This window comes from Notamacropus eugenii, chromosome 1 (genome assembly GCF_028372415.1).
Source record: "Notamacropus eugenii isolate mMacEug1 chromosome 1, mMacEug1.pri_v2, whole genome shotgun sequence".
Taxonomy (NCBI): domain Eukaryota; kingdom Metazoa; phylum Chordata; class Mammalia; order Diprotodontia; family Macropodidae; genus Notamacropus; species Notamacropus eugenii.
Window position 1 is genome coordinate 661,769,006 of NC_092872.1, and position 13,942 is coordinate 661,782,947.

General features: G+C 45.8%; 1 protein-coding gene across 4 annotated transcripts in view; it reads right to left on the bottom strand.

The window, feature by feature from the left end:
• The window catches only part of TTC7A (tetratricopeptide repeat domain 7A), a 201,173-nt gene that overhangs the window by 132,850 nt on the left and 54,381 nt on the right, over positions 1-13,942 (bottom strand). For all 4 annotated transcript variants that reach the window (XM_072635672.1, XM_072635674.1, XM_072635671.1 and 1 more), the window contains exons 6-8: positions 2,450-2,528; positions 1,587-1,744; positions 777-840 (exon numbers count right to left, since the gene is read on the bottom strand). In XM_072635672.1, the coding sequence (XP_072491773.1) occupies positions 777-840; positions 1,587-1,744; positions 2,450-2,528 (301 nt within the window). The remainder of the gene's footprint in view (positions 1-776; positions 841-1,586; positions 1,745-2,449; positions 2,529-13,942) is intronic.

Below are 13,942 nucleotides of genomic sequence, written 5' to 3' on the forward strand. Positions count from 1 at the left end.
TCTCCCCATCCAGCCTGTTGCCAAAGGAATTTTCCTTAAACACCATTTTTATTCTCTGTTCAAAATCCTTCATGGGCTCCCCACTGCTGGCAGGCCTCCAGGCCCATCAGCCAGGCTGGCATCCTCCCTGCCTCCTCAAACACATGGGTGTTCCCCTCTTCCATGCTTTCTTACCTCTCCTGGAATGTCCTTTCCATTTTCTGGATAACTCACCAAGTCCAATCCCTGCTTCAAGGCTCAGCTTCAATCTCAACTCCATGAAGCCTTCTGGGACCACTTGAGTCCACAGTTAGCACATTCTCTGAATTTCTAGAGCACTTCTAGCATCGACAACTCATATGACACTTCTCATCCACTGTCTGGTACTGTGAGCCACCTTCTCATGTGCACATACAGCTTCTCCCCCAACTAGACCGTAAGCACCATAGTCTTATACTCTTTTTGCCCCCCAAAGCACTCAATTCAGGATGTGATAGAGAATTAAGGCTCAGTGAATCTGACTGATATTAACGTGTGGTAAGAAGGCAGGAAGGTGCCATCCTCACCATCCTTCCCTTTTCTTCCCACTGAAAAGAAATCCCTGAAGCCCAACTCCCCCCTCACCTCGTGTCCAGGCCCCAAGAGATAGGAGATGGGATCTGGGAGGGGGGGAAGGGGAGGATGGGCAGGGGCAAGTCTGTGAAGCTTCTAGCTCCTGGATATTGTTCCTCCCCACCCCCCATCCCAAGACAGAACTTGGCTTACAGCAGACCTGTCCTGCCCCCCCAAGGCCTTACCATGGACTCGCTGATCAGAAGAACCAATAGAGCCTCCTCGATGTTGTCATTTGGGCAGTAGAGACTGAAAGAAACAAACCCAAGCCCCTACTCAGACACCATCTCCTCAGTCCCAATCTGCTTCATCACTGAAAACAGGGTCAGCCTGAGACCCATCTCTCTGTCTCTCTCACACCAGTCCTGGAAATATGAAGCAGCTTTTGCATGATTCATAAGCTACTGGATACCTCCTTCTGAGAAGCAGCAGGTTCCAAGCTCTTTTAAGTGTCCCCAAAGACCAACCCCCAAAGCCTTCCCATAGAGGAAAAATTTTCAAGTCTGAGACTGCAAATTGTTAAGCAAGGGGGAAAATATCCCTTCCCAAAATCGTAGGGACATCCTAGGGGAGAGGAATGAGGATTGCTTGACAGGCACTGACAAACTACAGGCTTTAGAAAATGTAGTCACATAGTCAACTTTCAAGTATCTGTACTATGAGGAGAGGTGTATCACAAATACTCCAGCAAAATCAAGTATAATCCCAAGCAACAGAAAGCCACCACACATCCCTTGGCTGGCCTGAGAATGCATCATATTCTTGTCCTCCACCCCTGCAGATATTCTAGGCTTATGCTGATCTGAAATTGAGTCTGCATCCTGAGTGCCCACCTGATTTATTTTAAGGGGTGGAGGGGTTGGGAAGGAGTTCATTTACAAACCAATTGGGTGAGCTGGGGGATTGAACTTTGGCCAGAGATGATCTGTAGGCTTGAATGAAGAGTTGGCAGGAGCTAGTTTAGTGTCCTGGGGAAGGGGAAAGCCAGGGCTTACTTGTCTCCAGCGTAAAGATCAGGCTTCCTGAGAGGCTGGGTGATGAAAGAATTCTGCTCTTTGCCCATAAACTCTGGCAGAGGGTGTGACAGCGGCCCCCAGTAGCAGTCCTCACTCAGAGAATGCAGGAGTATTCCTGCCAGCTGCTTTGCGGCTGTCTGATGGAGAGAAAAGGCCAAGTCCAACACTTCACCCACAATCAGTCCCTCTGTAATGTCTTTTCTTCTCCAGTCCACCTGTGTCATTCATCACACTCTCCCAAGGCCCATCTCCTCCATGAAGCCCTCCTGGACTGCTCCAGTCCATACCCAGAATTCCTTCCCTTTCCCTACAGGCATTTCTAGTCTATGCAGTTGTCTGCGGTCTGCTGTAACTGTGTATCTAGGGATGTGGCCTCCCCAAAAAGACAAAACTCCTTGAGGCTGAGGCTACGAGGATGTCACGTAGAATTTCTCAGTTGTATACTCCCCACATCATCCCAGAGAAAAACCAGAGAGGCCCTTGGCTGCAAAGACACTTGCGTAGCTCTGCCTCCAAGTGACCTCCTGAGGCCCAAAGGATTGAGTCTGTAAGGGTACCAAGGATGAGAAGGCAGAGTGTCCAGGTACAAGCAGGTCATGGCATCTGCCTAGAATCTGGAGGTTATCTCAGGGAGATGACTACTCTACAACAGCCTATGACCACCTATGGGCAGCGTGCGAACACACCCACGTGCACGTGCGTGTACACACACACACACACACACACACACACACACACACACACACACACACACTCTCTCTCTCTCTCTCTCTCTCTCTCTCTCTCTCTCTCTCTCTCTCTCTCTCTCTGTCTCTCTGGTCTCCACAGGATTTGCTTATTACCACTTTGAAGTTCTGGGTTGCTCGAGTCTCCACAATCCTCAGGACTTCCCGAAGCTCACTCATGCCCTTTACGATGTCCCTGGTGGAAAAGTAAAAGTGACATCAATAGCTGGCCTCACCCCTATCCAGCCTTCCTCCTCACACCTGAGAAAACTCCAGGAACAAGGTCTGAGTTCCATTTGGAAACAGAATGGAGAATAAATGTTAAAAAGGAAAATGAGCTGATTGGGAGCCCTGGTGGCCTCCGATATCTGGATAAATGAAACTTTCCACAAAAGTCCCAGGTTTTCCTGAAAAAGGCAAGACTGCCAGGTTTTTGTTTTTCTCAAAGAGACAGATTGGGGACAAAGATCCAGGCTTCACAGGACGGGGTTTCTTTAATCAGCATCTACCTCACTGAACTCTTATGGAAATCAAAAAAGATAATATATGTAAAGAACTTGGCAAAAGCACCATATCCATGTTATTATTAACAATGATAGTTTAGATGTTAACCAAGTTTGCCTATCCTGAGACTTCTCTGCCTCTTCTCTGCCTTAGAGTGCCCAAGGTGTAAACAACCCCAGTGGCAGAAGTCACTAAGAACTCTCCCCATCATCTTCATGAGGTAGCTCGGCTCACTGGAATTAGGAAGGCATCAGTTCAAATCCTTCCTCTAATACTGAGGAGCTGTGTGCCACTGGGCAAGTCATTAAACAGGCCTCAGGATCATCACCTATAAAACAGGGATGATAATACCACCTTCATTGTGCACATTACAGGGCTGCTTCAAGATTCAATTGGGACAATGAAGGTAAAGGCAAATTATATAAAAGCCAATTATTGGTATCATCATCATTCCAGCATTTGCCTATCAATTGAACCAACATGCTAATTTTCAATCTCTCCCTGTCTGCTGGCTGCTTCTTTACTGTCTACAAGCACCCATCCCTCTTCCCTCCCTCCCCCAGACTTAAAATCAAAAACGAACAAAAAATTCTCACTTGACATGCCCAAGCCCACTAGCCATCATCCTATACCTCTTCACTCTTTTATGGCCAAACTCTACAAGAAAGCCATCTACAATTAACAGCTGCCTCCACTCCCTGTCCCCCTCCTCTCCTCCAAACCTTCTACAGTCTGGCTTCTGTCCTCATCATTCAACTGGACTTGCTCACTCTAAAGGTCTCCATGATATCTTAACTATCAAATCTAATGGCCTTTTTCAATCCCTTTCCTCCATGACTGTTGGATCAGCAGCTGCTGATCACCATCTTCTCCTAGAGCCATGACAGTCTACTGGTTTTCCCCCTACTGCTCTCTGCTGTCCAGGTTTGGCCACTGCACCTTTATAACATCCCTCCCTTCAACTGTGACAGCTGTCAGTGTGGCCCAGACCCTCAGTAGCTAAGGAAAGAGCTACCAAAAGAACCTTCTGATTGGGGGCCCTGCCATAAGTCTCTCCCCATTTCAGAGATAGAGAGAAGTTTATATAAGTGTATATGGGAATGTTGACTGAACAAATATGGTATATTAAGTATGGTATATTAAGGTAAAGGAAAATTAATCCACCATAAGGAATGATGAATGAGAAATTCTGAGACGTAGGAAGACTTGTACATGAACTGAAATAGAAAAAGAAAATACAACCAGGAGAAAAATAAACAAAATGACTTAATATCTGAATAAAGACAACACTAAAAAACTAAATATGACAATCCACATTAGCTCCAAGCGATGCTGGAACACCTTTCCCTTCTCTGTTGAGAAATGGGGGTCTATGAGTGCAAAATGCTATGTACTCTTACTCAGATGTCAATTTTTCTTAAATGTTTTGGATTTTATTTTTAACTAAAAAAGACAGTACATGGTATGGTTAATTGGCAGGTAGCTGTGAAATAAAAACAAAGATGCATTAATAAAAATGAAAAGGGCTAGTATGTATGAACCAGTTGATAGAAAATATACACCACAACCCTGCAAGAAAGCTCAGAATGTTTCTAGCCCACTGAGACTGACAATCTAAGACCAAGCTGCTCTGAGCTCTCTATGAGGACCCCAACTCATCTCAGGAAGTACCTGTGAAGCCATTAGGGCACTGCACAGGCTGAAGGTCAGATCAAGGGAAATGCTCCACATGGTCACCATCAGGTTAGGCAGTGAGAGAACAACTTTCTTTCACAGTCACCCAGAATAAAGAAGGAAGGGAGGGAGGGAGGGAGGTATATAGGAAAGGAAATGGTTGACCATGGCAACAAGGATGATATGAAGGCTAGAACAGCAAAGTGAAATGATCAGAAAGCTTGAGTCAAGAAACTACATGACCCTTTTGACCTCAACCTTCATGCTGTACAGGCCTGCTATGTAATGCAGCAGAAAGAGGGCTCCACCAAGGGAAGGAGACCTGGGTCTCTACCAGTTGCAAAATGGAGCTGTCACAATAGATAAGTCCCTTCATCTAGTTGTGCCTCAGTTTTCTTGTCTGTATAATATTCATAACTCACCTTAAGTGGTTATATGCATAATTACTCATATCTATAATTATAACATTAACAACTCATTTTCTAACACCTTGAGTCAGTGCTTTATGTATGTTTCCTTATTGGACACTTCTATATTAACCTGGGAGCCATGAACATGATTTTAAAGATATTTTGATATCATATCTAAATATAATTGGCCTCCTTTTAAAGCCCGTGTATTGAGTGTTATACTTTTAAAAAACATTCTTCCAAATGAGGTCCACAGGTTTCAGACTGCTAGTGTGATTCATGACCCCAAGAAGTTAAGAACTCCTGCCCGATAAAATTCTCACAACCATTTTCTTACTGAACTCTCCCCATCTATCTTTTCCCCTGCCCAATGAGGCTATGAAGAGGAAAGCCAAGCCAGAAAAGTGTGTGCAAGCATATACATTCTATAACGAAACAGAAATTACTTGTGGGTTATCCAACCTTCTGCTCTCAGACAGATCATTAAGAACAAAGAAACCTGGAGATCTAAGGGCTTCTCCCTAGGGTGGAGAATCCATTGTGACCCAAAGCACTGCCCTCCAAGCCCCCTGACAGGGCCTCTTGTGCATATAGGTGAACCCCACTTCTGTGCAGCAGAACGATTCTTGAAAAGTTGAGTGAAAACTGAATTCTACTTTTTGAGTGCGGGAAGCCTAAAGCAGAGCCTTCTGGAAAGTAAATTACCTCTAATGAATTCGTGTAAACCTAGATGCTGAATTGCTTAAAACGAGAGGCACCTGAGTTTCCGTCTCTGTCTACCTGAGGTGTAATAGAGTGCTTTGTACACAGTACAGTAGGGAATGGAAAGGAATAAGTATTTAAATAGTGTCTACTACTGAGGCCCTGTGCTAAACACCTCACAATCATTATTTCATTTGATCCACGCAACAATCCTAGCAGGTAGGTGCTATCATCCTCATTCTGTAGTTGAGAAAACTGAGGCAAATGGAGGTTAAGTCACACAGGTAGGAAGTCTCTGTGGCTGCAGGCCTTCCAGAGTCCATGCCCACAGTTCTATTTACCTTGGCACCACACTGCCCTTAAGAAGCAAGCTATCAGGGCTTTGGTAAATGCATGTTGAATTAAATTTTTTAAAAAAGTCAGTACAAAGGCTAGAGAGGAAAGGCCTAGGGGTAAGGTGGTAGAAGACTCCAGTTCTACCACTGAAATGATCAGTGAATTTTTGTGGACCACTGCTTCTCTCTGTGCCTCAGTTGGCCTCTGGGAAATGGAATGGCAAATATCCTAAATCAGAAGTGGGGAACCTACAGCCTCAAGGCCATATGTGGCCCTCTAGGTCCTCAAGTGCAGCCCTTTGAATCCTAACTTCACAGAACAAATCCTCTTGTTTGCTGTGGGTTTAGGATCTAAACACTTAACAAATTCTTGTTTGCTCCTTCACTCCCTCATTCCCCTAAACACCCACCTCCCAGGGTGAATCAGTTGGGGTTTTCCCAAGCTTTCCTCAGAGCTTGAGAAAGCTTGGTTATAGCAATCCTACGGAGTCCAGAGCTGCCAACGTCAGGTACAACCAAGGCTCGTCGGAGCTATTTTTGGCTGGCCTAGCTTCAAAAGATTTGTGTTCTCTCTCTGACCTTTCTGAGCAGAGCTGCCCATCCCTCACAATTCTCCAAAAGGAACTCAATTAAGCACTGTATCAGAAACACATGAAGAAGCTGAGAGGCATCTTAGCCCAAGGATGCTGCTGTGAAGGTTTGGTTTTTTTGGGGGGGAGGGGAAAGATGTGATGGTTCTCCCCACCTCCCCCAAAATTCCAAGGCCTAAGTTTGAGAGGCCTCTTTGGCCCACAGAAGAGCCCTTTTAAAGCCATACAGATCCCCTTTCTGGGAGACCCTTCCTCTTTATTATTTCACTGAATCTTCACGATACTCAGGAATTAGGTAGAAGAGACATTATCATCTCTATCCTACAGATGGGGGAAGGTGGGGCCCTAGAAAGTGAAACAACTGGCCCAACATTAAACATCAAATTAGTGGCAGACCAGGGACCAAGCTACTCGTTAAGGGGACGGTTTCTGGTTTTAGTTCTGGGCCAGAAAGGTCTTCTGAAAAAGAGAGAAGAGATCTTCCAACTTCAGAGAAATGTTTTCCCTCCCCTGCCATTCTGAAATGACTTACAGTCTTCACACTCATGCTTCTGCTGCTGTTTCTTCCTGCAACTTCCTGCCAGAGGCCTCCTTTCAGCCCTGCAGCTTTCTCAAGGGGACATACTGATTTTATCATCAGTGTGCTGCTCCTGGGGCCTCCCACTGGGGAGTGGCCCAAGACAGGCTTCATTTCCTTCTCAGTCCTGTTCAGGAATTCCAGGCTTCAAAACTATGCCCCGACACAGGCACCTCCCTCCTTCCTCCACCTTTCCTGCTCCTTTTCTTGTATGTTGTTTTCCTTCCTCAGAATATAAGTTCCCTGAAGGCAGATACTGTCTCTTACTGCTTATGTCTGTATTCCCATAACAGTGCCTGGCACACAGGAAGCACTTAAAAAATGTTTCTTGCCTTCCTTGGGACTCCAACTAAAAACTCTTTTTCAAAGCATCCTCAGGGCCCAACCGGCTAGGTACAAGACAGAAGACACATAGCCATCCACAAGGGCTCAGAGCCAATTTGGGAAGAAAAAGAAGAAACGATGGTGATGCCAAAGGCTTCCTAGTCCAGTGAAAAGAGAGCTAGCCTTGGGAGTCGCGAGATATCTGGGTTCAAATCCCACCTCCAATACTGTCTTTATGACTAGGAGCAAGTTACTTAACTCTCTAATTCTCAATTTCCCCATCTATAAAATAGGGATGATAGTGTCTAGCAATTCTTTCAAAGGGCTCTTGTGAGAATCAAATGAGAACATACACACAGGGCTTTGTTAACTATATGGTGCTATATAAACACTGGCTATCATGATGGGACTTACACAGGGCTTGGAGTATGGTGAAGAATATTATTTACTGATTTGATATTAAAAAACAGATTATATAAGATGGCTTCCACTTAGGCACTAAGCTAATAGAATGAAATGTCAATATGCAATGGGGCTGAGGGAAGAAGAGAAAGAACTTCCCTAAGCTTAAAAATCAGGTGAAAGAATAAAGTAGTAAGAGCTTCAAGGAAGAGATCCATACACCTGGACTCATTGCAAGAACCCTACTTGGGCAGGTAATTGGCAGATGGTGTGGTGTGTGTTTTGGGGCTGTGGTTAGATCAAGCTCAAACTTTCAAACTTCATTTTTTCTGCCTCGTGCACCTTTCCACAGGACACCAACCCCAGTTCCCCAGGAAGGAGAGGTCAGGGTCATGACACTATGGAAAGTGAAGGAGTATCTTTTCTTTGTCTTTGCCCAGGGAAGGTAACAACAGTTATAACGAGGAAGGAAGCCATTTAACTCAGAGTGGATGCTCAATAGATATTGTTGATGAACTGTGAGAAGACAAAATAGGAGCTAAGAAGAGGAGCCACCTAGATAAGGGATGATGCAGTTTTGCTGACATTCTTTCCAATTGTACTCACTGGGCAGTAACTGCCTTAATGCTTCTTCTGTATCCTGAACAAAGCAAGCACACAGAAGTCCTACAAAGATTTGGTGATTTAGTGATTGTAAGTAGAGGCCACCATGACCAAGCCAGTAGTTGCCATACTGTGTGTCTCTTCTCCAGAATCCTTGGTGTAACCTGTTCGCTCCTCTTCTTGGCCCTTGCCAGCAATGGCTATCTGGCACAGCCGATGAATCCAGGACTCACTGGTGTTTTCTGGAGAGCCTCATCATCAGACAGAAATTTCCACCAGCCCTCCATTAAGAGCTCTTCTCTTTTCCATGACATCCCATCCCTTAGGCTTTCCTTCCTCCTGACACCTGTGATGCAGGGCATTTCTTACATTTAATCACATGTTGGTGGAGACTGGCAACAGTAGAAACAAACACTGATGGGACTAGAAAGAGAGAGCTTCTAACCACTGGGAATTACCTTTGAAAGTAAACACATTACTTCCAGAGAACTCCTTTTCCCCCTCGTTCTCTCTCTTTCTCTCTCTTTTTATTTTTTATTTTTGTTTAACAAAGGTTGGCTTGGTTCAGAGGTTGAGAGAGTAAGAGATATGTTCAGAAATGAAGGTAAAGGGATAGGGATGAAGCCCTGACCTGTCATTTTATTCATTTGGGGAATTCCCAGATGCAGAAACTCCCTCTACCAACACTGGTCAGCAATCTCTTCCCAACTTATAGCACAGGTTTTTAACTATGGTTCTTAACCATGAATTTGGTTTCGTTTCAATAAAATTGGTTTCCTTTGTGATTCCATGTATTTTAGGCATTTAAAAAACATTATTCTGAGAAAGAAGGGGTTCCACAGGTTTCACCAGACTGCTGCCAAAAATGGCCAAGAATGCCTATCTTAGCTGCCTAAAGCACAAAGGTTAAATCTCTTGCCCAGGGTCCCAAAGAGAGTATGCATCACAGGTAAGACTTGAACACAGGACTTTTTAGATCCAAAGCCAGCTTTCTATCCACTAAGCTACAATGCCTCTCAGGAGGTAAGAAAATGCTTGATAGGGAAAGGAGAGAAAGCAATATACTCAAAAATGAAGGTGATGTAATAAGAAAATGTATGAACACAAATTTTTAACTGGAAAAAAAATGTAAAAACCACAAAACCCACAAAGAGGCAGCATCGCCTAGTGGACAGGCTGCTGGGCTGGGAGAAAGGCCCAGCTTCAAATCCTGTCTCAGACACTTCTAACAAGTTCTGTGGCCAAGGGCAAGTCAGTCACATAAGCTGTCTAAGCCTCAGTTTCCTCAGCAGTAAAATGAGAATACTCTTCCTTCCACTGCGCACCTCAAAGGGTGCCTGGTGAGGCATGTGTAAATTCTTTTGCAAACCTGAAAACGCTGTCTAAATGTCAGTTGTTGTTGGCACCACAGCCCTAAGACTGCAGATAGCGCTGCGGAACTTGGAGGGAGAAGGGCCTGGAAATTCTAAAATGACAGATGAGGGAGAGGGGGAGAAGAGAGGAAAGGAAAGCCAGAAAAGGTGGCCACCCACTCTCCCTGAGAAGAAAGAAAGTCTGGCCACGTTCTCCAAGAGACTGGGGGAAGGGGAGAGGATCTGCCCAAGGCAACCAAGGCCTAGGAGGAGGAAGCTGCCCATTGCTGCCAAGGGAACGCCCATTTGCAACCCCAGACACCTGGCCTGCCCCTCCAACACCCATGCACCCACTTTTTGCAGTGCAGTGCAAAACACCACCAATCTTCCTTCTTCCTCCCAGCAAAACAGAACTCTGCCCTGTCCCCACCTGCCATTCCCAAGGCTCAGCCCTCCCACATCTCCCCCAAAGCATTTATTTTCTGAAAGATGCTCTCCCACCCAGCAGGCTGGAGGAGATGCTGGAGTACCACGGCTGCCCCCTCGTGGCAGTCCAGTGTAAGGATCCAATAGGCCAGTCCTTAGTCAAGTCTAGGCTCTCAGGGATACCCTCAGCCATTTGCGCCTCCCCTAGCATTTCCACTTTTGAGGTCACTGACCAGGAGGTGAAACCTCCCTCTGACCTCGAAGCTCAGGGCCCAATGTGGAGACCCGCAGCACTCTGAGAGACCCCAATAATGGATCCAGGTAGGGTCCTGTCATCCTTAGACTGCTCCCCAAACCCTGGCCTATCAGACACAGGGGCTTCCTTGACATGTAAGAGTTTATTTTAGAACTGAAAGTCAGCCTGCTATGTAGAAATGGGAAGACTGTGGGCATGTTTAGGATGGTATGGACTAGAGGTTCAACTTCTGGAGGACAGGGCTACTAAGGATTAGTTATGGGAATGGGGTTTGTTTAGGTATGGTTCCTAACCCAACAGGTGGGAAGCTAGGGGAACACAACCATGGAATCTCTAAAATCGAAGGGACCAGCGAGATAAGGGACTCTTAACCCGGGACTGATGGAGATTTCAACAAGGGCCATGAACTTGGACAGGAATAAAAAACGACCCCTTTATTTTCATAACTTCAAACTGAACTTCAGCATTTTCTCCCATTATTTAAAAGCATTTCTCTGAGAAGGGGTCAATCGACTTTACACCAGCCTATTGCCAAAGGGGTCCACAACACAAAAACGGTGCCGAATCCCTGGGCCCTTTCAGGCTCCAGAGCTTCCCTGTCTGGAAGGACAATCAGGAGAACCCCCCAGGACACACCCCAGATGCACTCACAGGAAAACTATCGCTTCCGACAGAGCAGGAATTACCCTCTTTCAAAGATCTCAGCCCCGACAAACTTCCTTATTACCCAGGAGAAAGCAAAGGGCTGTACAGGGAAAGATAGAAAGGTGCGACTTAAGTCACACTTCTATCAGCTCCAGGTCATATCAGAAACAATTTGGGGCTCTTGTTTCTTCTCTGTCCCAGGACCTTCTCTCCCCGTTCCCGGCTGGCTACTCTAAGCACTGATTCTCTGTGATGCTGTAAAATCGTGGGACTCGACTATCACCAGTTCAGGAGTTGCCAGTGCACACTCACACATTCTCCAGTTCTGTTCATGTGTCTCTCTTATCTCTTCCCCAGTTAGACTATGAGCTGGTCAAGGCCTGGCACCATGTGCTCTCCTCTTGCATCCCTGCCCTACATGCCTAGAGCACAGGCCTGGGAACACAGCAAACAGGAAATGGCTGCTGAGCTGAGAGAACTTGCATATTAACTTGGAGCCAGAGGATTCCACTATGAAGCACTGACATTGCACGTGAATGAAGGAATGGAAGAGTTATGTGTTTTGTTTTTGTTTTTTTAAAGCCTAGATGATCAAATGGAGCTCCCGCCACAGGTTCCCAAGCCCAAGGAACAGTGGGGACCAGGCCATAGTCACAGGAAGTGAACAGACCAGTTTTCCAAGGGGGCTGAGTAATCTCCTTGCGTTCCTGGGAGTGGTGTCTCACAGTCTTTGAACAAAGGTTTCAGGAGGAGAAATTACTCAGGGAGCTTTGAAGATAAAGGATGATTTATTTCCATACCTCTTTATTCTAGAAAAACTGCTATTATCCCAGCTCAAAGGTCCCCAAATCTCCAATTAAGAAGAATAACTGAGAAAATTGAGGCTATTTCCTACAGAATGAACCGTCACTCATGTCACCCATAACTACAATGCTCAGAGCACTGGAACATGAACACTTTGCCTCCTGGCTCAATAGAACATGAAGATGAACACGGAACATGAGCAGCCTCCCCAAGAGCACAGTAAATTAGAGGAATCATCCCCAGGTTACAAGAGCCTAACCTGGGGTTCATGAACTTTTTTTTCATATGTTAACTACTTCAATGTACATTAAAAAAAAAATTCCATGGACTTTGTTTTAAATGTGTAACACATTCTTCTGAGAAGTGGCGCCCAGGTTTCAGACTGCCCAAGAGGCCCAGGATACAGAAAAGCACAACGCAAAGTGACAGAGCTGCTGGATGGAGGACAACCAGAAGACCTGGTTCAAGTCCCAGCTCTGATACATGGGAGTCTTATGTCCCTGGATAAGTCACTCAACCTCTGGATCTTAGTCTCATTCTGTGAAACACAGAGAGAATATTTGTACTACTGATGGAAAAGGCAGGTCAAGTGCCTGAAAAATCTTCAAGGTGCGAAGTATGTGCAATTGTTACTGATGATAAAACCTTCCATTTATGTGGTGAACAAGCCTCCAAAATGAAACAGCATTTCTCTTTTGATCCTCACAACCCCCTGAGAGGGAGGGAAGAGATATCTCATCACTCTCATTCACAGAAGCAGACCTTAGAGCTGGAAGAGATGGTAAAGATCAGCTGGTCCAATCCTGCTTTTTCAGAAGAGGAAAGTGAGGCCCAGAGAGAGGGCAGGACATTGCTAAAGCCACAGAACCACAGCGACAGTCAGAACTCACCCAGCTGCATTACGTGCTAGTGCTCACAGACCTTGGAGGCCAACACCTCTTCTCACTGACAAACTGGGAGCACTTCACCCCAGAATAATGGGGGACAAAGTGCAAAGTGTAAACCCACCAGCTGGAGAGAAGTAGGCAATCCAGCAGTTAATGCCTCAAGCATAAAAAAGAGGAACCAGCCATCCTGGACACCTGTGCCTCTGAAAGGGAAGGTTGGCACATGAAAAGGGCTGAGATACTGGAGCAGGTGGCCAAAACAGCATTCAAGTGCAATAAACGCTCCTCTCCCCAGGACACTGCCCTCACCTCCCCTTGTCTTCTCCTCCACCCCCACCCCCCCCCCACTTCTGCTCGCTGCTTCCACATCATCCTGAGACAAGGGAGAAGGGGCGGGGAAAGGACCAGGAGGACCAGGAGTGGTACCTGAGCAGGCAGGAAAGTGAAAAACAGCCACAAGGCCCTTTCCAGAGAGCCAGAGCTAGCAATCAGTCCCCACAGTCACTGCCCCCTAGCTCTCCTCCCCTTTGAGGCCAAAGTCTTTGAGAAGGCCGCCTACGAAAGAGGACTCCACTGGCTTTCTTCTAACTCTCAACTCTACAATCTGGCTTCCAACTTCATCAACCAACCCAAAGTTACTGATGATCTTGGCTGTCAAATCCAATGGCCTTTTCTCAATCCCCATTTCTGGCATGACCTCTCTGCAGCCTTTGACTGATGGTCACTCTTTCCTCTTAATACTTTCTTCTCTTTAGGTTTTTGGGACACCACTCCCCTGGTTTTCCTCCTACCTACATGACCTGCTCATTTCTTGTTTCCTTTGCTGGATCTGCATGCAGATCATGCTCTCTAACTACTGTTGTCCCATGGGGATCTATCCTGACTGCTCTCCTTTTCTTGTTATAGGCTTTTGCTTGGTGATTTCATCAGCTCCCATGACTTCAAAGATCATCTCTGTGCTGGAAATTCTCAAGTTTAGTTATCCAGCTCTAACCTCTCTGCCAACAGACATCAAATCTTTCATCTTCAAACTCCTATTAAGCATCAATCCTGCCCCCACCTCCACCACCTCCTTTCCCTTACCAATATCTTTTCAGTAACCAGTGGGTTTCTTTGTCT